The 25,324-nt window shown below is 43.5% G+C and overlaps 1 protein-coding gene across 1 annotated transcript in view; it reads left to right on the top strand.

The window, feature by feature from the left end:
* The window catches only part of LOC132461348 (rho GTPase-activating protein 26-like), a 75,357-nt gene that overhangs the window by 19,184 nt on the left and 30,849 nt on the right, over window positions 1-25,324 (top strand). Inside the window, 3 exon segments of the mRNA XM_060056424.1 lie at window positions 19,973-20,068; window positions 22,135-22,196; window positions 23,832-23,903. Coding sequence (XP_059912407.1) covers window positions 19,973-20,068; window positions 22,135-22,196; window positions 23,832-23,903 — 230 coding nt within the window.

The following is a 25,324-nucleotide window of genomic DNA, read 5'->3' as shown; positions in this document are numbered from 1 at the left end:
TATCAAACTTCCTCACGAAAGTTTTTAGTTTTCTTTGCATGAAAAATTATAATTAAATCCACAAACAACACATGTCTAACCCAGGGCATATAAAGACTAGGTCAGCAGGTGGAGACTAAGTGAGGGTTAGAATCAGGCCCCCAGGAGCAGTGTGCTCAGCGACCAAGCCTGGTATTGTAGTTGTTTTAGCGGGCTGTGGACGGGTCCCTCGATTCATGGGGCCAAAAAGTAGATATCCCCGTTCACTCCAATACAAGTGGGCAACAGGAATGTGTCTCTGCAAAAAAAAATCTGGATATCAATCAAAGGCTCATCTTTATACCATGTACTAATAAAATCTAAGTGTTTTAGTCTGTTGTTGTTTTTATAGCTCTGTAATTAATCTTTGCTCTGTTTTGATGTTGTGCAAGTGTTTTAAATATTTTATTAATTATACATGTAAGGTGTCCTTAAGTAGCCTGAAAGGTGCCCATAAATAATATGCATTTTGTTATTATTATTATTATAACATTATGGCTCCATCGAAAGCAATGTACATCTGCCATTTATACTACCTAGACATCTTTAATCTTATTTACATACGGTAGGCCCTGATTTCCTCTGAATGTTCAGATCCCTGTCCATCATACTCCAGTTGTTGTCCTCCTGCACACCTCACTGCCTCCTCCATCAATTGCTGCCACAGGTCTCTGCCTGTACAATATTTCATGCTATATACATTTCAGGATCCAGTTTGTTTAATAATGTTATAACACACAAAATGGAGGTGAAGCAGTGCAGAGAGACATGGTTCAGGCCTTATTATTGTTTAGTTTGCCCTTATTCCCGTGTTTATGTGTATTACCGGCTATTTGTCACCAGTAGCACAGCAGTGTTTTCTACCGGTCACTGTCTGACGAGGTAAATTAGTTGAAGCTAAAATTGGTTCAGCCTGTAAACCTCTGGTACAGGCCAGTCTGCTCTCCAAACTGAATGACAAACCAGGTTGTTTCTCAATATGACCCAAAACAACCCATATGAGTGTTTGTATTGTGCCCCCTCCCTATCGAAGAAACGTCCGTTCTGTTGAGTTTCTATCTGCCCAAACCAAATAGCGGACATTTGTTATATTCTCAGTGGAAATTGCAATATTTTAAGATGGTTGCGATATTAAAATGAAACAACACAGCTCGCATGCTGAGGTGTAGAATTGGTAGAATTCGAGCACTATATCCAACATAGATATAGAGTTTAAATTAAACTAGGCCTATTCTTGCTCACCTCATTTTCTCTTGTCCACTTGTATCTAATATCTTACTATTCTACCCTTACTCACAATATATCCTCGTCTATCTGCGTCTTTCTCTATGTTTTTTTTAATGACTCTGTTCATCTCACTTTGTCTCTATCTCTCTCTCTGTATCACTCTGTCTTAGTATCATACTCTCTCTCTCCCTGTCCTGCTGATAGAGTTACAAAGGCAATACAAGTGTTTCTCCGTGCAAAGCATCATCCACAGCCGTAGTACATAGACCGTTCTGGTCATATGTTCATCTGGTTTCAAGTATTTAGGAGTGTATTTCTTTGTTATCCAGAGGGACATATGATGTAGCCCAAGTGCATTAGGGGAAAGATACCTGGAAGGTCATGCAATTGAAGATTGTGGTGAGATTTGATTTCGGGCCAGCAGGGGTTGAGCAGCGGTCATAGCGTCCAACACACCACGTCACCTCTATGCAATCTAAAACACTGACGGCCCTGTCCGTCGTCAATGATGAACAGGGAAATCCAATTTGGCACCAAGACTCCCCAAAGTGGATTCTGGTCCTTTCTGGGGGTTAAACGGATTATGGACTACATTTACTTACCTGCGCCTTGTGTTCAAGCAAGTCTTGTGTTACAGAAAGATGGCCCGGTTACCTCCACATAAAACAAGGACTTTAAATTTCAGCTGTGTAAACGCTTCTGGCCAATCTAAGGGCTGTTGCGTAACCTTCTACTTCGGAGAACTTTTTTGTCTTTGATGTGGAGATAAGAGGGGAGAGAGAGCGGGGGAAAGAAAGAAATGGAAGAAGAAAGGAAAAATCCAGTGGGCTGATTGAAGATGGATGGCTTATTTTTTATTAAGTTTATTGAGCAGGGGCAAATACATTGTACATTGTTTCATACAAAATATAAATTAGATGCCATGCATACAGGTTTCTAGTCAAGACTAATTTGCAACCCCTGTCCCTGGTTAGGCCTTTGCTAAAAGTGTCTTATGATAAATGATAAACCACACACACACACACACACACACACACACACACACACACACACACACACACACACACACACACACACACACACACACACAGACACCATACAAAGAGTTCTTACAGGCCAAAAGAGTCACACAAAATAGTTGAGGGGGGTTGATTGAGAGGTCAGAAGAGTAGCAAAGCATCCCCATAACCATTGCCCACTGTTCTTTGGATGCAGACACTACCAACGTGTGGCTCACGTTGTGGCTCATCAACACGGAGCTTGTGGCAGAGGCACAGGGAAACGGTCATCGTGGTCGGGGGGATATTGACTCTAAAAAAGAAGGGGGTGTAATAGACTTGTTCAGTGGAGAGAATGATGTGTTTATTCTCCCTTTATCTGTGTCACCCCCCCCCCCCCCCCCCCCGCCCCGATGACCATCACAATGGAGACGAGGAGGAAGTTGGACTGTGTGTGTACGTGTGTGTGTGTGTGTGTGTTTTATAGGCGCACGCTAACAAAGCATTGGACTGTGCCATCCTCCAGGCCTTTCTTAGACATATATGGTCCGAGGTTGAGGGAAATGGCTCTGCTCGCTAAGCGGGATAGCACTGTTTGCTGTTTTCACCCAGGAGTCTTGTATTGTATTCCATGAGGTTAATGGACTCTTTAAAATTGTACCCTTCTCTCCCAATGTACAGGCTTTAGGATTGAACGTCTTTCAGATTGAACGTTATAAGTTACATTAAATGATGACACTGTCCCAGTTCACTCTCAAAGTATGTCTCTCGTATCTATTTTATTATTTGCGCTCGTAAAAAAAGGTTCACACTTGCTGTTGTCTTTGAGGCTAGAGAATTTGGTCTGATGTCAGCCAATCAGTGGGAGGGGCATAAGAACGCGGCAAGAACCTAGGTGCTTCTCTGTGAGACCTTGAAAGAGATTTCAGACATTCAGGGCCCTATCTTGCATCCGGCGCAATTGACTTAATCATTGGCGCATGTGTCGTTGCTAGTTTGCAACTGGCGCAGAGCGTTCTTTTCCCTCCTGCGCCATGCGTCGGTAAATTAGGGAATGATCTTGCGCCCCAAGGGGCGGCTCGGCGAAAGTAGAAGGTGTGTTCTGGCGCAAACGTTCCCTGGTGCTATTTTGCAGTTTCAGAAACCACTTGCGCCACAAACCAGGGAATACCTGGTTTAAAGTCAGCGGCGCGTTGTTCAGATGCTATTTTAAGGGCGCATGCATAATGTTGCTTGTGCACCTCGCGCATACACTTTAGTTTTCTCATCTACCTAGTGTGGCATCCCGCCACGTGGTCCTCGGCCTGGACGGGCCCGGGGTACCGTGGAGGACGGGGTGTACCACCCCCACCCACCAGCCGGCGATGGAGAGCAGCCCTTTCGGCACCCCAATCAGGGTGATTGGGGGACACCTGGTCGAAAGCACCGGAGCCATCTTAAAAGGAGGACCAGCACAGCACAGCACGGCTCGGGAGACCAGGAACAAGGACGTAGTAAGCGCTCTGGTCCACGAGCGGCTAGAGGCTCACGGAGACCCTAGAGACCGCGTCTGCATTGTCTGATTTAAGTTGTCTGCAATAAATGCCTGCCATGGCTAAAAACCCTACGCCAAGCGAGTTTTGTCAGTGGAACCCGGCTCATTTGGGTAGCGGGTTACCACACTAGCCACACATTCTTGGTAAATTATTTGGGAAAGAACAGCTGATACAGCGGTAATAAGTTGTACTTTAAATCAATGCATCTGCAAACACCGTACATTAAACACATATTTTCTTGACACAGACATCGTGTACATGGCCATAACTTTTAGGATTGATGAGTCTTTGATCATGAGAAAACATTGTTTAACCGCGAGTGAGTGTTAAAAAGAATGAATGAATGCAGGTGCGCGTGTGTGTATCTGTAAAATAATTATTGAATGCGGGCGCTGTGCGTCCATCTGTTTAAACACACGCAAACTAAACACGTAAAGCATAATACAGTCCATGGCAATGTATATTAACGGGGGGACACATGCATATTAGGAACACAAGTCGATGACGATAATGCATACAATACTGATAAGAAACGATGGTTATAATGTATTGCGGATATCATTAAATAGAACCACAGTTACCGCATATCATATGTTATATCGTATACGTTTTCTTTGGCGAAATTTATTTGAGGACTCAGTATTTCTGAAGTTGTGGAAGGAAACCGGTAAAATAGCGACATTGCCATAGAACCGCCCACAAAGATACTTGCTCTTGGCGCTTCTCACTTGCGTTGCAGACCGTTAAAATGGGGCCCTCAGAGTGGAAAAACAATAACAACAATAAGGTTAGAAAACACACTTTGTTCTCCGACAAAGTTCTCTGACAATTCTTCCGACACACGCATCACTCACAGCTTGTTGCGTGTTGGAAGAATAAAGGCATGAATTGACGAAGGACCTTCAGCACACATTGGATTTGATTTGTTGACTTTAAATTGTCAATGGAATGCGAGATTAAATTCCCAGTTCTTTCTTTCTCCAAAATAAGCCCCACCTTTAATTCCCTTATGGTCGATATGTGTGCAGAGCTGGTATGAAGTGCTGGCAGATTTCTTTCTTACTCAATGACCTCAAAAAGCAGGTCTGATGAGCATGAATGATCTGGGTGTACAACTATCTCTCAAACAAACCCCTGCAGAATTTGGAGATTCTCCTCTTTTTGTTGTGTAACTGTAAACTCTGAAGATCTTGTTATAACAGTAAAAACATTTCAGGCAAGGGGTTTAAATCATATTTTTGGCTACAGTTTAAATATTTGATTAGCCATAGCTGGTCTATGGTTCTGCATGATATCTCGCCATTTGACGGAAGTTTCATGCAATACAATTGATAACATAATATCTATTACAACATTCAACATTTCTGCACATGGCTAACTGTGTTAAGAGGTTCAACACCACCAAAGTGACCATTTTATAAAGAGGTTATAACGTCTATAAACGGATACTATTTCTAAAGTTTTAATAACAGCGCACATCGGCAAACATATAAACCCGACACGATACATCTGTGTAATCTGGTCGGGCTAACTTCTTCTTCTTCTTCACTACCACAAAAATTCAGTTTATTGGATTGGAGCCAGTGGTGACTTTTTGAACCATTGGCCGTAACTAGCAGTTCTCCCTAAAAGCACACTCTAAAACTATCCAGACCTAGCCTGGCTATTGCCAGACCAAGCTCAATCGTAGATTGAACGTTGATCTGGGGAGGCTGCTGTCATTTTCTTCAGCACAAGAGGCGTGATCAATGGGCCTAGTTCGAATGACTCTGTACGCAATTGGCTGCTTTCCGTCGCTTCCCTGTCGTCTTTGTGTTAAACCAGCAAATAGCGCGCCAGGGGGAAAAGCTAGCTTGGTGATTGGCTCCCGCAAAAACGTATCGGAAGCAGATAGAAATGTATTACTCTTCTCCAGACCCTTTTGCAGGGCGAATTCAAATTGAATGAGCTAGGGGTAGCCAGTCTAATCCAGACCACTAATGGAAGCATGTCCGCTTGGCAATAGAACAATAAAAGGCAAATCCATAAAGCGAGGGTGTTTTTGATGGTAAGGCCACTGTAAACAGCCTGTTGTCATGGCTTTATACTATTCTAAAGAGGATGGAATGCCCCATTTTGTTTCACTATATGCAGAATCATTGTTATTGTCATTATATAAAAAAAAGGATGATCCCATTCGTACATTATTAACATTATTATGTAAGTAGTATTTATTTGCCTTTCCAACACTTGTGTTCGACATGGCAAATAACCTTTATTTGGATTATACAAAAATTGTTCAGTAGGTTTGAGTGTATCATCTTCATCGTGATGTTCATCACATCGTTTTCTGATCTAGCACTAGCCTCTCTGTGGTTTTGGCAGGTGTCAGAGACAGCTTGCAACATTCACGCAAGCACACACACACAAATGCATGGCATACACAAATCACACACACACACACATTCTAGCACACACACACACACACACACACACACACACACACACACACACACACACACACACACACACACACACACACACACACACACACACACACACACACACACACAGACACTAGCACAAAATGCTCACACACATGGCAATGGCAGCACTTAGGGTTTGTAGTTAACAGCGGTGTCCTGCTGGAGTAATGGGATTGGCTTGATGACCCAGTTATGCTTGGACTGCCGCCGGCACGGAGGAAATAAAATGACAGGGAGACGGGAGGAAGAAATGGAGGTCAGGAGTTAAAAAATGTCACAATAGGTGGAAGAAAGGAGCACATTGAAGTGAACATGTACAAAGTCACTTTTGAGGAAGGGGAGAAGGTAGAGGCTTGGGTCTGGGTGTTTTAAGGCCAATATCCTCCATACATACAAACACAAACTGGCTAATTCTTGTTTATTGTCATTATGTTTTCAACTTCTACCCAGTCTGTGCTGTCTATGGAGCTGCCATGGGGCCGTGTGGCCTCAGCTGTTATCAACGGGAACTAAGAGCTGCCGTGCATTGTTGGCAGAGTGCACTGGACGCCCGAGTTGAAAAGACCTCGACAAAGACAGCGCCCTACATCATTGTAGGTTCAGATTGTAGATGCTCTGTGTTTGCTTTGAAACAGTCATAAAGGGTTAGGGCTGCACTGCTGTTCATCATCAAAAGAGTGGAAGCCAGTGCAGCATCCCTCACTGTTGGTTGACAGCCTGCAAAAGATTTGGGTGGGGGGTACGCACCAGGCAAGAGTGTGGTGGGCCGGTCGAGGGCCAGTCTCTACAGTGGTGCTGAGGAAGCTCAAAGCATTTCTCCCAGGAGGCTGTTTTCTTCGGAGACACAGACTCCTATTCCAGGGCGTAGCTGTCCTGCCAAACCCAGGAGCCAATGAATGAGGTGTGGCTTCAACATGGTTGCTAGGCAGAAGGTGTGTGTGTGTGTGTGTGTGTGTGTGTGTGTGTGGTTAAGCTATTGGACTACTTTCATAGTGAAACAACACGATCATTCTAGTAGGAGGAAATACATTGGGTGTTTGCCCTCTGTTGACCTTGCAAAATCCATGAGCAAAACAGGCAGGATGGGAATAAATCATTTCCTTTTCCTGTTCTTGTTTTGCCCTTCCTGTGTTGGGCTTCTCAAGAGTAGGGAGGGTAGGAAGGCAGGCCATTTCCTGGAAACCAAATTTTTCCATTTGAAAACTATGAAAAGTGAACATACTGTCCCAGAATTCTCCTCCTGACGTCCAATCCCCTCCGTTTAGGAACAGTTTTCCTTCAGGCTGGACACTGTGCACACATACACCAACTGCCGACAGTAATATTGCCTAAATTATATTTTTCCTTTGCCTTTTTAGTTTGGGTATTCTCACTCCCTCATATCCTTCAAATTACATTAAATATATTTGTAGGTTGCTGGTGGATACGGTTTCACACAAGACTTTGGGAATCTGTGGTTGACCACATTTCCTTCCCCTATGGGGTGTGCGATGTGACCAACTGAGACTCACCTTCTACACCAGGGATGGGCAACTTTCATGATAAAGAGTAGGGATGGGCATTTGAAGAAATTTTCTTGATCGAGCATCGCTAGAGTTATCGATCAATTATCGATTAATCATTAACTTTTTTCTATGTTTTTTTTCTAATGTTTTTATCAATGAAATCTTTATTCCAACAATAATGTATGGGCCAAAATTAATACAATACAGTTAACTTGAAGACCTACAACTGTTTAACAGTTTTAAAATAATAAATACAGGCATTATAGGTTATAGGCCTATGCGGCGCTCGTAAAACAATGCGCCTACAGGCGCTCTTAAAGGTTTGGAAACGATTCAACAAGACTAAATCTGTAGCCTATTCCAATTACAATAAGTAGCGAACTTATCGGACAACAATAATCAAACAAAGGCAGTAGGCTAAAAGTGGGCATTAAACTGTATAACTGTTATGAAAAAAAAGGGGGGGGAAAGGCCGACATATAATGCCTGCAGCCGGCGCGCGGAAAAGGCTTGCAACAAAAAGATGAGCCACCCATTTACAAACAATTGCATGAACTAGTCTATCTAAAAGCAATACCTTATTGAACATATATAAGGCTGGACTTGTTGCTAAAATATCACAGTTTTGGCAAAATGTAACGACTCCAAGAGGCACCAAGCGGAGCGAGAGTCAACACATTAAGAAAGAAAAGAGCGACTCACATACGGTGGTGACTGTCGTCCATAGCATACAGTAACTCCAGCCTACATATTTTTGTTTAGGAATATAAGCATGTTAACATGCTCGGGGGTCAGACGCGAACGCAGCCTTGTAACTGTCAGTCCAGCAGCAGAAAACACCCGCTCTGACGGGACCGAAGTTGCGGGGATGCAGAGGTATTGTCGCGCTAACTTTGACAGCCTGGGGAACCTTCTTCCATTCACTTTCCACCAGTCGGCAGGGTTATATTAAATTAAATGCTTCAAGACTCACAGTATGCAACACAACGTCCTTTTAATCGATAACAATATAAATTGATCGACGCATTTCTTAACGATCAATTATCGAGCATCGATTAATTATGCCCATCCCTAATAAAGAGGGCCACATTTTTCATCATAACCATCAGAGGGCCACATGACTGCACACTTCAACTAAACGTGAGCTGAGAGAAGCTACACAATTTTGAATTTGGTGGATATGATTTCCTGTATTCTGGTGCATTTTCGGGATGGCCACTACCTAAAAAATCGTCCAGAATCATAACCTATGTATGTACGGTATGTTAATTGAACCAACATACATTCATTTCATGTTTTCCATGCTAAACAGCCACATGAATGGTCAGTATTTAGTGCAACAACTCAATGAACTCAAACCCAACAAGCATGATATTCATTGCAGTTTTAGTAGTTGTAGTTGCGACTTATGTGGATATCTTTAATGACTGATATCGTTTCTAAGCAAACTAGACACATGAGTTTGCCTTTGAATTCTATGAATTATTCTCATCTTTCTTGACCGAGTTTTCTGTAACTCGATCAATTATTATTATTTTTTTTTTATTTTTTATTATGTGCCGGTGTAAGTACCATATTGGCTCGGCTTCCAGATCGGCTCGGGGTCCGTCGTCTGCTGATTACGTCACACAATACGCTATCTACAGCAATAAGGTCTTTTATGGCTTAAATTAAAGAGCCTGTGATGATCTTTCATTTTGAACATAGACCATTCCCAACCTATCTGTATGGATAGTTTTCTTCTAAAAACAAAACATCCCTCGGAATCATCTTGGCTGTTAAGATAAGCCGTCCGTGTTGCCAGATTGGGCACATTTTCAGCCTGATTTGGCTACTTTGAATCACGTTAGGCTGGAAAAACGGGACATATGCCCAATCTGGCAACACAAACCGAAACTAGACATAGACCTACTCGCGCTCACACATGTGCTCGCTGTTGCCTCGTGGTTGCTATGACTACAGCCAGAGCTACAGCACAAAACAGCCAATCACAACTGTCCGACGTACAGCCAATCACAATGTACGCCCATTGAAGCGTACAGCCAATGATATTGTGTAACGTAATCAGCAGACGACGGACCCCGAGCCGATCTGGAAGCCGAGCCGATATGGTACTTACACCGGCCTGACTGAGTGAGGATGCAGGCCGTATGCGGCCGCAGGCCGCAAGTTGCCCATCCCTGTTCTACACATTAAAAAAAAATGAAGAGGCTTGATATGTGAACACTTGTCCTTTTATAAACATCTTCTTTACTGTTGATTAGAAGAGTAAAAACAGAGCCTGGCTCCATGCTAAAACTGGGCTGGGTCCACAGTTTTGGACCACATTGATACACCTTTTCAAATTCGGGTTCCCTTTACAATTTATCCATCCAGACCTATATTATTCATGACTGGGTTCCCCATATTACTGGCACTCACTTGTCATCTTTCCAACCGTGTACATGTCACATCAGGTTACATGGGCTTCTACAACCTTTCATCACAGGACTTATACCTCAGGGGACTCAACAGGGTTAGGGTTACAACTACAGAACACCTTGATAACAACCCAGTACCATAGGGCCAGGAAAAGCCCAGATAGAGGGAGGAGTCACCTTAAACAGAAACGATCTGAGTGAACCTTTTCTCCTTTTTTTGTACATGCTATCTCACAGAAAGCCTGGCTATCTCTCAAGTATTTGTAACTCATTATTCTGGCTCTCTTATAACATTTTATATCATCCACAGTCACCAATCTCTCTTTCTCTCCCTCTGGCTCTAATCCGGTCAATAAGAGCTGAGGTTAATCAGGTCAAGAAGGGTTGTCTCGTCAGCCAATCATGCTCCAGAGTGTGATGTTGATGTACTGTCAGGTTAAGTGCCGTTCAGAGTTCAATGACAGACTTGGGTGGAGTTTGACTTGTAATTTGGGCCCTGTGATTTTGTTGTATCCACACTCCGGTTTCGAAACCAATGCCTAGAAGAGCCATGCCCTGGGAACAGCTTATTGTCACACACTTGCTGTTACACTTGGAAGAACCCTGAAATGGTTGCAAACAAGAATCAGCCTTCCAGGGTGGCTCGGCCAGCAATGGCTTCTCAGAGGGGGACAGTATACCTGTAAGAAGAACAAGATTAACCTCAAGCCTTCTATCTACTTCCTAATGACCTGTCTGTGCTCTTCCGTCTCTTGAATCGATTTGGTAGAATCTTTAATGGAGTTGCATTAAGTGTATATGAGCAGCAAAAGAGGTCCCTGTTCTGGTAAGTGTGTGTGTGTGTGTGTGTGTGTGTGTGTGTGTGTGTGTGTGTGTGTGTGTGTGTGTGTGTGTGTGTGTGTGCGTGTGCGTGAGGGTCAGGTATGTGAGCAGAGGAAGAGGATGACAGGGGACGGCAGGCTATTTGGAGAAGAATACCCTGATCTAGTTAGCATGTTGTCCGGCCCTCTCTTTCATTTCTTTCTCTTCCTCCTTCCTGTTTTTGTATGGGTTTTTCTGGCGCTGCTGCGTGATGTTAAACGATGGCTAGCGCATACTTTCAGCACACGGCGTTAACTGCGTTCTGGTCTGTAGTCGTCAGGCCCCCAGCCAGGCTACCCCAGATGACCTCACTCCTCAGGCTCAGACAGTTGTTTTTTTTTGGGGGGGGGGGGGGGGGGGGGGAGTAAACAAAAAATTAAGAAATAAATATGTGATTTATGAGGACATTCTGTGTTCACTGGTTCGGCAGTGGGTGTGAAGCTCTCTAGAGGTAAAGAGACACGGAGAGAGAAGGGGAAAACTAAATGAGAGGAGGAGAAACGGGAGACACAGCGTCCTGGGCTAGTGGTGGCCTGCCTTCTTTGTACAACGCGTTGCTAGGATATTGTTACTATGTGAACAGTGTGGCCTGCACTGGGACAAGAGATAGAAAGAGAGGGACACAATGAGGCTAGCTAACAGAAGTGTACTGTACCCCCCCCCCCCCCCCCCACTCTTTCCTTCTCGCTTATACCTCAGACCACACGCAACTAGGCAGCATAATCGCCATACAGCTGTGTGTGGTGGGATACATTTCTGAATGCAAACTTTAGTCTAGTGCACCGATTGGTGCGATAATGTAGGTGTAAGCGAAGCAGTACATTTAAGAGCGCGACAAAGTCCAGGATAAAACACTGGCTGCTTTCTCCCCGCCCCCACCCCTGTCGGCCGCCCATGGTCTGCGCTCGCCCTCCATCAGCTCTTTGTTGGTCATTGTTCGGGCCCTGGTGTTTCTGGGTGCAGTTAGCCGCTGCTAGCTATTGTTAGCGAGAGCCATTCAACTAGTTTCTGATGAGCCATGAACTGCTGGAAGGACAAAGGGGCCACAGCTGCTCTGCTCTCTGCCTTTCGTTTGTTTGTTCGTTCTTCCTTATTTGTTTGTTTCTGTTTTGTTCGTTCAACTTCTTTTTTCCATGTGTGTATGGATAATCATGGATAATCATGTATTCAAATGCATCAACGCACTCACACACACACACGCGCGCACACACACGCACACACACACAGATATATCTCTTAACATCTAACCTTGCCCGTGCCGTGATAGCATTTTGTGTATGCGTGCGTGCGTCTGTGTGCTTTGTCAACCACAGTGCCGTGTCATGCATTGGCTTGTGTTTGTTTTGAGGAGTTATTGCAACTCTGAGCCCGAGATAACCTGGTCTGGTTGAGGGCAGGTGTGTATGTGGGTGTGTGTACATGTGGGTTTCAATGTTTGTGTTTTGCTCATGTGAGGAAGAACAATCTTGGCGCGATAGAACAACAGTCACTTGAACCACTACAACGCCACAACAACAGTCACTATTGAACAACGCCACAACAACTGTCACTATTGAACAACGCCACAACAACAGTCACTATTGAACCAACGGCAAAACACCAGTCACTATTAAACCACTACAACGCCACAACAACAGTCACTATTGAAACACTTCAACAACGTCACAAATACAGTTACTATTGAACAACTGCAACGCCACAACAAAAGTAACTATTGAACCAACGCCACAACAAAAGTCACTTTTGAACCACTGCACCACCACCACAGCAGTCACTAATGAACCACAACAACAGTCATTATTGAACCATAACGACAGTCACTTAACCACAACAACAGTCAATATTTAACCACTGAAACGCCCCAAAAACAGTCACCATTGAACCAACGCCACAACAAAGACACTATTGAACCACAACAACAGACACTATTGAACCAATGCCACAGCAAAAGTCAATATTGAACCAATGCAACGTCACAGTCACTATTCACCATCACGTATTTGGTGAGCACTTCTTACCCGGGCATGAACCGTCTATGTTCTATGTTTTGGATTATAATAGCTTGTTTCCTTCAAGGTTTGGATGCAAAGTAGGGGGGATGAGTGCAAATAGATGTGCGACTAATGCTGTGTTTTGTGTTTCTTTTTTTCACGCACATCATCCAATTCAAATGTATAAAATAAATTGTAAGGAGGAGAACCACGATGACATCAAAAATGACAGCTAATATTAGCCAGATGGACGGTGGCAGTGAAGCAACCCATCCGCATGGAGCAATCTCTTGAAGGCCGTAAAACAGAATATCTGTTGTTCCATTCAGACAGCCTGTTTAAATGTCAGTTGGGTGAAAGAGAGATTGCAGCAGCACGGTTAACTGAAGAGCTTTGTTCAAATCAGGCCCATATCTGCACAGGGTAGCAACTAGCTACGAAGGCTCACAATGCCAGTCTGGGAATGAGCCACAAACGGTCCTCGTCACCCGCCATCTTTACGATGCTCTATTGCTCTTCTGCTTTGTTTTTTCTCTGTTTTCACTGTCTTTTATTTGTACCATTGAATCGGTTGTTCTCTCTTTTTCATTCGGAGGATTTGTTCTTCTCGTAACATTGTTAATTCAAGTGACGTGTGTGTGTGTGTGTGTGTGTGTGTGTGTGTGTGTGTGTGTGTGTGTGTGTGTTGCATGTGCGTGTGTGGCTTGTGCGTGTAGGGGTCTTTGTGTAGGGGTGTGCCTCTTTTTCCTTGATGAATAGTGTTCATTTTCACATGGATGTGGGACAAAGTGGCTCCACTGGGAGCTACTTGTGGATATCCTGTCCAGATCCACACTGTGTGTGTGTGTGTGTGTGTGTGTGTGTGTGTGTGTGTGTGTGTGTGTGTGTGTGTGTGTGTGTGTGTGTGTGTGTGTGTGTGTGTGTGTGTGTGTGTGTGTGTGTGTGTGTGTGTGTGTCTTCTGAGCGTGTAGCTCGCCATCAGTCATCCATGGTGAGAGAGAGTCGGGCGGTGGATAATATACTTTCTTTCAACCATGCATTCGCATGAGAAGTGGTTGCGTCATGAACTACTATTTCTTCTTACCAGAGGATGCTAGGGGTGTGACGATACACTCAGCTCACGAAACACGATATTGGGTTCACGAGAACGAGACGAGACGAGATTTTAAGAAAACTACGATGACAAAGTATATGACTGGACCAACAGACTTTTATTTAACCGAGTTGCACATGCATTTTGAAATGCTTTATTAGAACTCTATACATGCATGAAATTGAAACTAAAACTAAAATGTATAAAAGTAATAAATTAAATCTCTTTTTTTCAAGTGCAAACAATATTATGTGCAAAACCAAATCAAAGTACCAAAAATGATGCCAAAGAAATGATTTAAAAGTGGCGGGGGTATTTTCCGACGTCATTCTGGCTGTCTTTAGCTGTGTTCGAAATCGTTCCCTATACACTCACTCACTATTCCCTATATAGTGTTCATGATGTAGTGCACTATTTAGGGAACGAACAAACGAGAATTCGGACACTACGCTGAACATTTCTAAACGTCATTTGCGTCAGTAAATGCGCCGGGTATTTGTGTGACGTAGACAGATGCGCCCACATCATGTAAACAAACCGGGCACTCACGAGGAAAGCTGGAGGTTGTATTGTTGTTGAATGTTACATTTCCTTGTTCAAGTTTTTTTTAAATTAATTTTGAATGTTAAATATTCTATGTTAAATCCCAAATAAATTGTTGACATTTCTAAACGAAAGCCGGAGACTCCATCATTAAATGTATTCGTTTTCGCGCTTATTCAGCTTCTTCTTCTCCTCCGGAAAAACATGACCGCATTGCATTGTGGTATACGGGAGTAACTCACAAATCTCGCGAGACAGATTTTTAACGCGACGGGTAATATCGTCAAGTTTAATCTCGCGAGATCTCGTGGCACGAGATCTCGTCACACCCCTAGAGGATGCCAATGGAGGGCAAACCACGGACCCAAAGACCTTATATAAAATTGCATGATGTAAATGATGCATGATGGGGGGGGCAGTGTAAGGGACGGGAGGAGGCTATGCAGAGTCTAGGTGAACTCTGAACAAGTGAGTCTAGAGTGCCCCTACACTGCGCCCCTATAATTACAATTAATACCAATTAATTAGGGCATTTAGCAGACGCTTGTATCCAAAGCGACTTGCATCAGGAGCAGTTAGGGTTAAGTGTCTCGCTCAGGGACACATCAACGATCAGCTAGGAGGAGCTTGGGATCGAACTAGCAACCTTTCGGTTTCAAGACAACTGCTCTACCTCCTGAGCTAAGCCCACCCCGCCCCTGCATCTCACGCAGGCGGAGCATTGATTTCTCAGGACGTGCACAAGGGGATGCTTTGTCGCATCCCCTCGAGTTCTGCTGAAACGTGGTGGGACGCCTGGATCCCGTAATGTTAAATGGACTGCATTTCTGTAGCGCTCTTCTAACCAGTGGCCACTCAAAGTGGTTTACAATATTGCATTCACCCATTCATGCACACATTCACACACCAACAACGGAGTCAACCACGCAAGGCGACAGCCAGCTCGTCCGGAGCAGTCATGGTGAGGTGTCTTGCTCACGGACACCTCAACACTCGGGGAATCGACAGTTCTTCCAAGCCAACCCACTCTACTTCCTGAGCGACATGCCGCTCATTTAAGTCATACGTGTCCTTGAGGAAGCGCCGATGTAAAGTTCACCAAACATGTGCATGTGAGTGGTGACGCATCAGTGGGACTCGGTGGAAGCTTGTTCTTTTATGTGGGTTCGGTCGGTCAAGGCCTCTATGCAGTCCCTCAGGGTCTATGATTTGAGTTATACCACGGCCAGATTAAAATTCCAGTGATTACTTCAGATAACAGCACAGAGCTGATATAACCCTGTTAACCAATAACATACTAGTATTTAACAAGATATAAAGATGAAGTCACACTATTTTTGTTTCCATGAACACAAAAAATACCGCACCCTGTGGTAAAAGTGGGATAGCCCTCTACTATCTGAATGATCTCAGACACAACTCATTGCTTATGAGATGGACTTTTAGATAGAGGACGACCTCGGACGGTTCTGGTTGCACCAGCGGGGTCACCTTACGGAATGATCAGACTCCAGTCGAACTCTGGATCTGCTGGCTCCATGGTATAATGGGATCTTTGCTTTTTTGTTTCTAGTTACAGGTTTGAACCATTTCCTATGGAGTTATGTATGACTCCATCATAAGATAAGCAACTCAATGGCCAGAGTACCAGATAGTGTGTGTGCGTGTGTGTGTGTGTGTGTGTGTGTGTGTGTGTGTGTGTGTGTGTGTGTGTGTGTGTGTGTGTGTGTGTGTGTGTGTGTGTGTGTGTGTGTGTGTGTGTGTGCACGGCTGTGCGTGTCTGAATGTGAGAAAAAGTAATATGTAATTGTCCTTGATGAATAGGGTTCATTTTCACATGCCTGTAGGACAAAGTGGCTACACTGGTAGCTACTGCTGCATATCCTGTTGAGATCCACACAGAACCTTTCTTTATATTCTGTGTGTATTTATTGACACCACACATAGTTGTACAGTGTCGCAAGAATGGCTGTTACACATTCCTTTTGTGGCGTGTGTGTGTGTGTGTGTGTGTGTGTGTGTGTGTGTGTGTGTGTGTGTGTGTGTGTGTGTGTGTGTGTGTGTGTGTGTGTGTGTGTGTGTGTGTGTGTGAGAAAGACATTGAAGGTAGCCTTAATGTATGTTAAGGGGGGCTCAGTTGAGAGGTCAACTTTGCCTGAACCAATGGAATTTGATTATCAGTGGGCAACGCGGGATTCATTCTGAAAGGGCACGTGAGCAAGGAATTCTTTGAATGAGGTCTTCTAAGTGTGAGGGGACAGTACTCATTAGGGCTAGCTATTTTAAGCCTTTCCCTGTCTGTTGCAGGATACCCGCACACACATGGGCTCACAAAAGCATGCACACACACACACGCACACGCACAGGGACACACAGACGTTTACATGAACAAATATCTTCTGATATCCATTCAATTCTGAATCCCAAGTTTCTCATCTATGTTTCCAAGTGCAGGCTGTGGTAACTGGACACCAGCAGGTTACTGAAAACCTGTTTGTATTCTCACTCTCCTCTCACGTTTCCCACCTTCTGTTTCTCATCACTTCTGCCCACTCACCCCCAGCATTAGTCATTAAATGTATGCAAGAGCAATATGAAACCGTGTGTGAAAAAACATGGTTGCTGCAGCCCCTTATATGTTGGTTTGGAAACAAACGTACCACAACAGGATTAGCCTGTGTGGATTGCAACGTGAACCATTGTCCTCGCGTCAGACACGGTTACTGGATCACTTTAGACTGACATGGGAGCTGCACTTCCAGAGGCATGTAGGTTTTGTTGTGAGAGATGACCTGGACAGTGGACACCAGCATGACGGCATTCAGGCAGCGTCGCTAGTTGTCGTCGTGGCCCTCGCAGTCTGCATTACGATGCTTTGTTACTACTTTTACCTCCAGGTTCAATTCCTATTGTTTATAGGGTGACGGTTTTCATAACAATGGCTTGCTTGCACCAATGGGAAGTCCAATCTATGAGAATATGTGATATTAGTATTTATTATTATGTCATCATTGTTGGCTCTCCCTCCATCCACTCTATTAGTTTTCGAAACCGTTTACATTTGGTCAGCCCAGCCAACAATGTGGATTGGATTTTTTAAAACATGCATGTGTGGTGTGTGTGTGTGTGTACGTGTGTGCACTTGTACATACCTACGTGCATACACAAAGCGTGTACCCTAACAACACCATCGATTTTACCCAATGCGGTGGTGCTACTTATGCCATGAGGGTGCAGAGCTTGAGGATAACGACACACAATACATCGTTGATTGTATTTGGCCCATTTCAAGTGTGATCTCAAACCCCCTGGTGTTACCTCATCCCCTCGCTCGCCAGCACCAGCTCCAGTTACACAGCAGTCATCCCAGAACCACCGGGTGGACACACACATACACACACACACGCACACACGCACACATAACACATAACACATAACACATAACACATAACACATAACACATAACAAACACACAGACGCATAACACATTCACATAAGTCACAAACACACACACACCCACACACACACACACACGCACACACACACACACACACACACACACACACACACACACACACACACACATACATAACACACACTCACACCCACACACCCATAACACAAAGGTGCGTGCGTGCGTCGTCCGCCCGGGCGTGTTTGTCCGTCCACACCGCGCCCTGAGCGACAGTGAGCTCCAGGTCAACTGTTTACCCTGCTGGTTGGTCCCGCTACACTCGTTCCGCCGGTGGGCTGATGGCGTCGACGCCGCCGTCAACAGCCCGTGTCGCCGTTCGACTTTTGCTTCATTTTCGAATCCACGGAGGGAATGAAAGTCACAGGATGAGTGAGGAGGAATCCAGAAACATGACTTTGGCCCATGAGAGAGCATGTTGACGGGTGATGTGGACGGTGTTGTTGTGGCTCCTGTAGTTAAGGCCTCTGGTCCGTCTGGTAGGGAGACATCACTGCGCCCTCCCCTGTGGCCCCCACTAGCCCCTCCTGACTCACCATGTCGATGGAATGCTCTCGGCTTGTTTCTCAATCCATTCGGTGATAAAGTGATGCTGGGATTGTTTGCGTGTGTGTGTATGTGTGTGTTTGTACGTGTGATTTCTAGACCAATGATGAGGCTGTCAGCCAGTGTTTTCAGGGGCCATTAGGTCTGCGTTTCACTGGTTGTTCAAGCAGGGAGTGTGTGTGCTTACAAACACACACTATCGTTGATTCTTCATTTTCTTCTGCTATTTCTTTGCGGTCTGTCACTCCCATGCCTCATTTTGTGTGTCTGTTTCACACACACACACACACACACACACACACACACACACACACACACACACACACACACACACACACACACACACACACACACACACACACACACACACACACACACACACAATAATTGGTATGGCAAAGGTGCACCTGCTGGCTATCTGCTGCTCAGTGGGTCTTTGGCCAGACGCTGGGCGTTCCATGCGACTTGCCACATATTACTGCTGTTTGTTATGTTTCTCTCTCACTCTCTCTCACACTCTCTCTGTCACTCTCTTTCTCTCTCTCTCTCTGTCTCTCGCACTCTCACTCTCACTCTCTCTCCCTCAATAGACATTGCACCTGGATGCTTCAGTTGCTGTCAGTCTGGATAGCGGGGGTCTGTTTATATAGCTGTTAGTTTCACTGATAGCTAGTTGGTTTCATTGCATTCCTTGTTCTTTGCGTTATGAAGAGTGACTCAAGCAGCTGTTTTATTCTGGAGGTCCCCCTTGTTTGGCTTAACTCTGTGTGCTGTGGGTTGGGTATGGGAGCTGGTGCTGACAATCCAGCATGCACACGGATTGGATGGAATTCTTTGTTGGACACAGTTAAAGAATGTTGTGGTGACATTACTGCGCCAGAACATCCACCACTTATTTTAGTTGAGTAAGTGAGTTTATAAAGAGAAGTGAATGAAGGAATGGAAGTGTAATGGTTAATTGGTCTGCACAGAGGTGACAGCTTTTGGCTTTGAGACTCAAATATTTAATCAACTATATAAATAAGTTTGATGGCCAGGTTTCAGTGAACTTCATGGAATGAATAGTACACATTTAACTAAAACCTCTTCTAAATGAGGAGTTAAACTGGTACATCATGCAGCCACCGACACTGCCAGGGATACACACACACACACAGACATACAGACACAATGTCCATACTAGGACACTCTTGCTCAGAATGTATGCATTAAAAATATCATACGAATATCAGTCAATATGACTTTGTATGATTTGACAATAACATATTGATAAACAACCCATTCTTCTCCTATTTCAGATTTGTCAAGTGCCAAGAGGAAGTTTGCAGAGTCTTTGAACGAGTTTAAATTCCAGTGTATCGGGGACGCGGAGACGGACGATGAGATCTGCATCGGTGAGTCCCACCCATCTCTCGTACAAACATCTAGAGGAATGGGTGAATATATAATGTCGTCATTTCTGTCTCTTCCTCACTTATCGACACTCATTACTTAATTGTATTGCTGAGCCTGAATGTTCAAGTGATCATATAGTGGTTCATCAGATCGGTGGCTGGCCCCAGTTAATAGTTTCAAGCCTCAGATGATCGTTCAAGTATTAAGAGTAAAAAATACAATGAAATAAGAAAAGTTTATTCAAAGTGCATATCTTTCTTTGTTAACACAAATCAATGTTTCGATGTTTTGAACATTGGGCAATGTGCAAAGCAATGGAAATGATTTCAATACTTGGCTATCACCGTGACACTTGCCGTCCAGGGAGAATCGGTGGAGTGAGAAATAAGAAAAGTTGATTCAAAGTGCATATCTTTCTTTGTTAACACAAATCAAAGATGTTTTGAACATTGGGCAATGTGCAAAGCAATGAAAATGATTTCAATACTTGGCTAGCACCGTGACACTTGCCGTCCAGAGTGAGAATCGGCAGGACCCACGGAGACAGACTTTAGGTGGTTGTTATCGTTATTATAGATTTTATGTTATAGGGTTTTGTTTTCTTGGTGATATAACTTTTTCAAATATAAAAAGCACTCTTCTTATTCATATCCACCCTTTACTTTCCTGTTATTCCATCACATACCACATCAGCCTTCCTAAATCACGGCGACTTGAGTAGATCCTGAAGCCCCCCATGTACTCAATCAACAATCACTTCTGAATCAGTCAATTTGGGACCCCAAATTTCGACATGGAATCATAAGATACTGAGAAATCACACATCTAATAATACAGCGTTTGCCTAGCTACCTCTTTATATGTGTTCGAATGCATATCCGGATAACATTTCATGCAAAAAAAAAGATATTAAGATACGATTTTAATTCCCTTTTGGATGTGTTTAATAAACTCTAAACCAGGATGTCTTATGCAACAATGTTGTAAAATCTACGGCGTGCGGCAAACAATGTGAATTTACAGCTGTAAAAAGTGCTGTAACAGGAAAACAGCTGTAACAGGTGGTGCAACGGGAAGACTGCAATGCATCAGCAGGAGGCCCTGACCTGAACACAGTTGTTCAATCTTGCACAGAATCCAGGATTTCTCTCGTCAGTCCTTTAGATGCCATTAGGTGTCAGAAATAGAATTAGGTGTCAGAAATAGAATATACTTATATGTAAAGTACAGATACCTGACAAATAAACTTAAGTGCAGTGACAAAGTACTCCTACCGTGTTAATACCACCACTGAAACCTGCTGGCAATGAATGGAAATTATGAATTTTACTATAAGCTTCACTTCGCTATTGATCCGAACTGGATCAAAACCCAGATGTTTTTAGGGGGGAAAAAGGATTGATAGCATTTTATGAGCTATACTAAAAGTTACTTACGGCTGTTTTGCTCCTTACACATTCTAAAGCTCAGAACATCTTCATAGTAAGATGTAACTGGCATTCCTAAATTAAATCGTTACAAGTGTGTGTATGTGTCTGTGAACCTGTGTATGTGTGCATGTGAACTTGCACATGGTGTGTTGGACGCTGGATGTGTCGGGCACTGGAAGTGGAAACTCTAACCTGAAACAATGCAGCCATGCTTTGCTTGCCAGAGAGAGACAGAGAGAGAAGGGAGAGCGAGAGACAACCCAAAAACAAGTAGGAGCTTGCTAAGTTAGCTTTCACAAATGACTGAACACTGCTTAACTAGCCTGCAAACTGGTGTCATTATCAGCAGACTGCTGTCCGCCAAGTCCCTGTGTGACGAGATAAGCGTTACACAAGATGGCTTTCTCACCCTCGTTCTCCAATACATTTTACTATCTTTCTTTCCCGATCTCATCCCCGTTTCTATGGCTCCGTTTCACTTTTGAGCGCTTGCCATCTCTCTCTCTCTCGATATAAGCTTTTTTCTCTTTTGACATTGTCCCTCTCTCTCTCTCTCTACCTTTCCATCTCCCTCTCTCTCTCGCTCTCGGTCTCATCGTCTCTCTCCATCCATCTGTCGCTTGGCCCGTCCACAGCCAAGTCTCTGCAGGAGTTTGCAGGAGTCCTGCAGAACCTGGAAGATGAGCGGACCCGTATGGTGAGTTACATCTGCTACTGTACCACAGTCAGACACTGTAATACCGTACTGTTACGCAGTACTAAGCATACACTGCTATACATTTCTGTTGTACGGTACTTCAAACAGTATTCTACCGTTCTGCCTTAAAAGGGCAAATCGCAATATCTGCATCAACAATGAAACTGAATGGCCTATTCTGTTGTGAGATATACCAATCATAAACTATGAATCATTGAGGAAGCTGATCCACCAAAAAATAAACAATATATTTGACCTATAACCCCGAAAATGAAGTTACTGCACTCTGCCTTTGTTTTACCATTGATGGCTGTGTAGGCAATACATTGGCACTACGTCAGCAAGGGCTTTAACTAGGTTTAAAATTCAGATATGTGGATTTGAAGCATTTCTTAATTTATTTCTACATTCTAATTCGTTTTTAATTATTTCATTTTCTAAATGTTTGAAAAGTTTAAGTTACATACATAGAATCCCAAGGCAGTCAAAATGATCTGCATTGGGAGATACAGCAGATACTAGGACTGGGTAAAAAAATCGATTCATAGAGCATTAGATCGATTTTTTTATTTTTGCAATTTAATAAACAATGCCTTAATGCAATTTAAAGTGATAGAATGTTGTAGTTCAAGTACACTTTCACTTGCAATTCCTTTCTAATTTCAAATTGCACTTTTGAGACTTGAGACAGTTTTGTTTACAGCTCAAGTTTAAGCTGTCCAATTTACCAGTTTGCACTTAAAACTGTTGTTTAAGATGAAGAGTAAAAGTGAAGCACATTTGTCTTTTCTAACACAGTTGAGCCATTTTCCTTATTTAAGAGCAGATTGAATCAAATCGAATCGTGATTATTCGATTCAGAACCATATGAATCGAAATCTAATCGATTTAGGAAATTGGCCACGATACCCAGCCCTAGCAGAAACTGTAGTCTGCCTTGGTTTGGAGACTGATCTGGAAGTCACTGTCATCTGTTCACCTTTTTATTTTTTCAATCTTGCTTTTTTATCTAGCAAGATTTAACCTAGATACTTTGGTTCAATAACCAAAGACCCCATTTGGTTCCAAAAACCAAGTATCAAAACATTAAACATATATCCACCACAAGTTCATTTTGAGTCATAGCTCAATTATCGCAATCATTTTAGTGTCTGCTTTATGCTTTACTGTACTATACTGTGCTACACTATATTGTACTGTACTGTGCTGTACTGTACTGTGCTACACTATACTGTAAAGTACTGTATTATACTGTACTGTGCTACACTGTACTGTACTGTTGTGCCCTACACTGTACTGTACTGTTGTGCCCTACACTGTACTGTGCTGTGCTGGGCTACACTGTACTGTACTGTCCTACACTGTACTGTACTGTACTGTACTGTCCTGTACTGTACTGTCCTACACTGTACTGTACTGTGGTGTACTGTACTGTGCTGTACTGTACTGGGCTACTCTGTGCTGTACTGTCCTACACTGTACTGTACTGTACTGTCCTAGGCTACACTGTACTGTACTGTCATACACTGTACTGTACTGTGCTGTACTGTACTGGGCTACTCTGTACTGTACTGTACTGTGCTGTGCTGTGCTTGGCTGTCGTGTTCTGTAATGCAACACATTACCTTGCTCTAGATTGAAAACGCCAACGATGTGCTCATCCTGCCCCTGGAACGGTTCCGGAAAGAGCAGATCAGTGCTGCCAAGGTAACCGTGACAACACACTCCCACTCTCACACTCTCTCTCACACACACACACACACACACACACACACACAACACACACACACACACAACACACACACACACACACACACACACACACACACACACACACACACACACACACACACACACACACACACACACACACCATTTATATACTAGAACATGATACGAATATCATAACATCATTAATTAGCCGCAATCCAAACATCATGCACAATAATAAGATTGCTGATTGCAACCGTGTTTGTCACACAATTTTCCATTGTGTGTTCTGTGATTGGATATGAAGTGAATAATCTGTCTCTACATCCCAAGGTCAGTAGACCATCATGCTAATCCAAGTTTAGCTCTGCACAGGCTTGCGTGCAACTCAACACTGCCCCAGTCCAACGGCAGCAAGGGCACGCTAGCTACAGTCACCTAGGTGTCGGGATTTGTGCACCTTTTGCAGAATTAAATGGACATTGCAGCCGATAGCCGGTTTAATAAGTGAGACTTATCTTCAATCAGTTGGTTCTCCACTTTGATAGTAAAAAAATCGTATGGATAACCATTTTTAACACTGTGATTCAACCTCCCGCCTACGTGCCATTGGAATCTTTAAAAAATATATTATTTCAGGTCTGTTGAACCACAGGATTTTATTAAAATGTTCAAGGGTGATACAAAAACACAAGCATATTTATTTATTATTATTTATACTATTTTTAAGTCATTAGGCTTACTTTAATGCCACGTTATTCTAAAATAATGGAGAACTTGTTGGCCTCCTTCACTGTCGATATCTCTGTTATTATGCCTGAACTGATGTCTGTGGGACACTTCCCTCATGTGGTGAAGAACGGTAACACGGTTATTTTCTGTCGTTTCCCTGTTGTGGCCCCTTGGCATGCATACAAAAACACTCAAATGAGAAGTCAGACATTGAGTGAACACACGTTGTAGCGCAGCTCCTCCCCGCTGTGCTCTACGGCTGGGGCTCCTGCTCTCAGCATTCTACTTCCTGTTGACTATGGCTGGGCTGTGACCAATGTCACATGACAAGGGACACTTAGGCGACTACTGTATGCTTTAGTTTAGACACAGGCATCGTCCAACCCGCACACATACATATATACATATGTCACTAAACACAAATGCAATACAATATTAAGGTTTATCCGATCAATAGCTCAACATCTTGAGAGGTTCTGAATTGAAAGTCATTAGCTTAACAAGGCTTAATGCCCCTAAACAAAACGCTAGAACCGTCACATTATTGCCCAATAGGAAGTTGACCATGAGTACAGTCACAATGTGCAAAGCACAAGACAACTATTTAAATTGAATTTTATGCTTGTTAGTCTCTGTTTATCCTTCTTAAGGAGTTTCTTAGTGGGTGAACAAAACTTTGAAGGCTC

Source organism: Gadus macrocephalus, chromosome 7, assembly GCF_031168955.1.
Source record: "Gadus macrocephalus chromosome 7, ASM3116895v1".
Taxonomy (NCBI): domain Eukaryota; kingdom Metazoa; phylum Chordata; class Actinopteri; order Gadiformes; family Gadidae; genus Gadus; species Gadus macrocephalus.
Note: the sequence above shows the minus strand (reverse complement) of the source record. Positions and strands in the feature narration are given on the sequence as shown.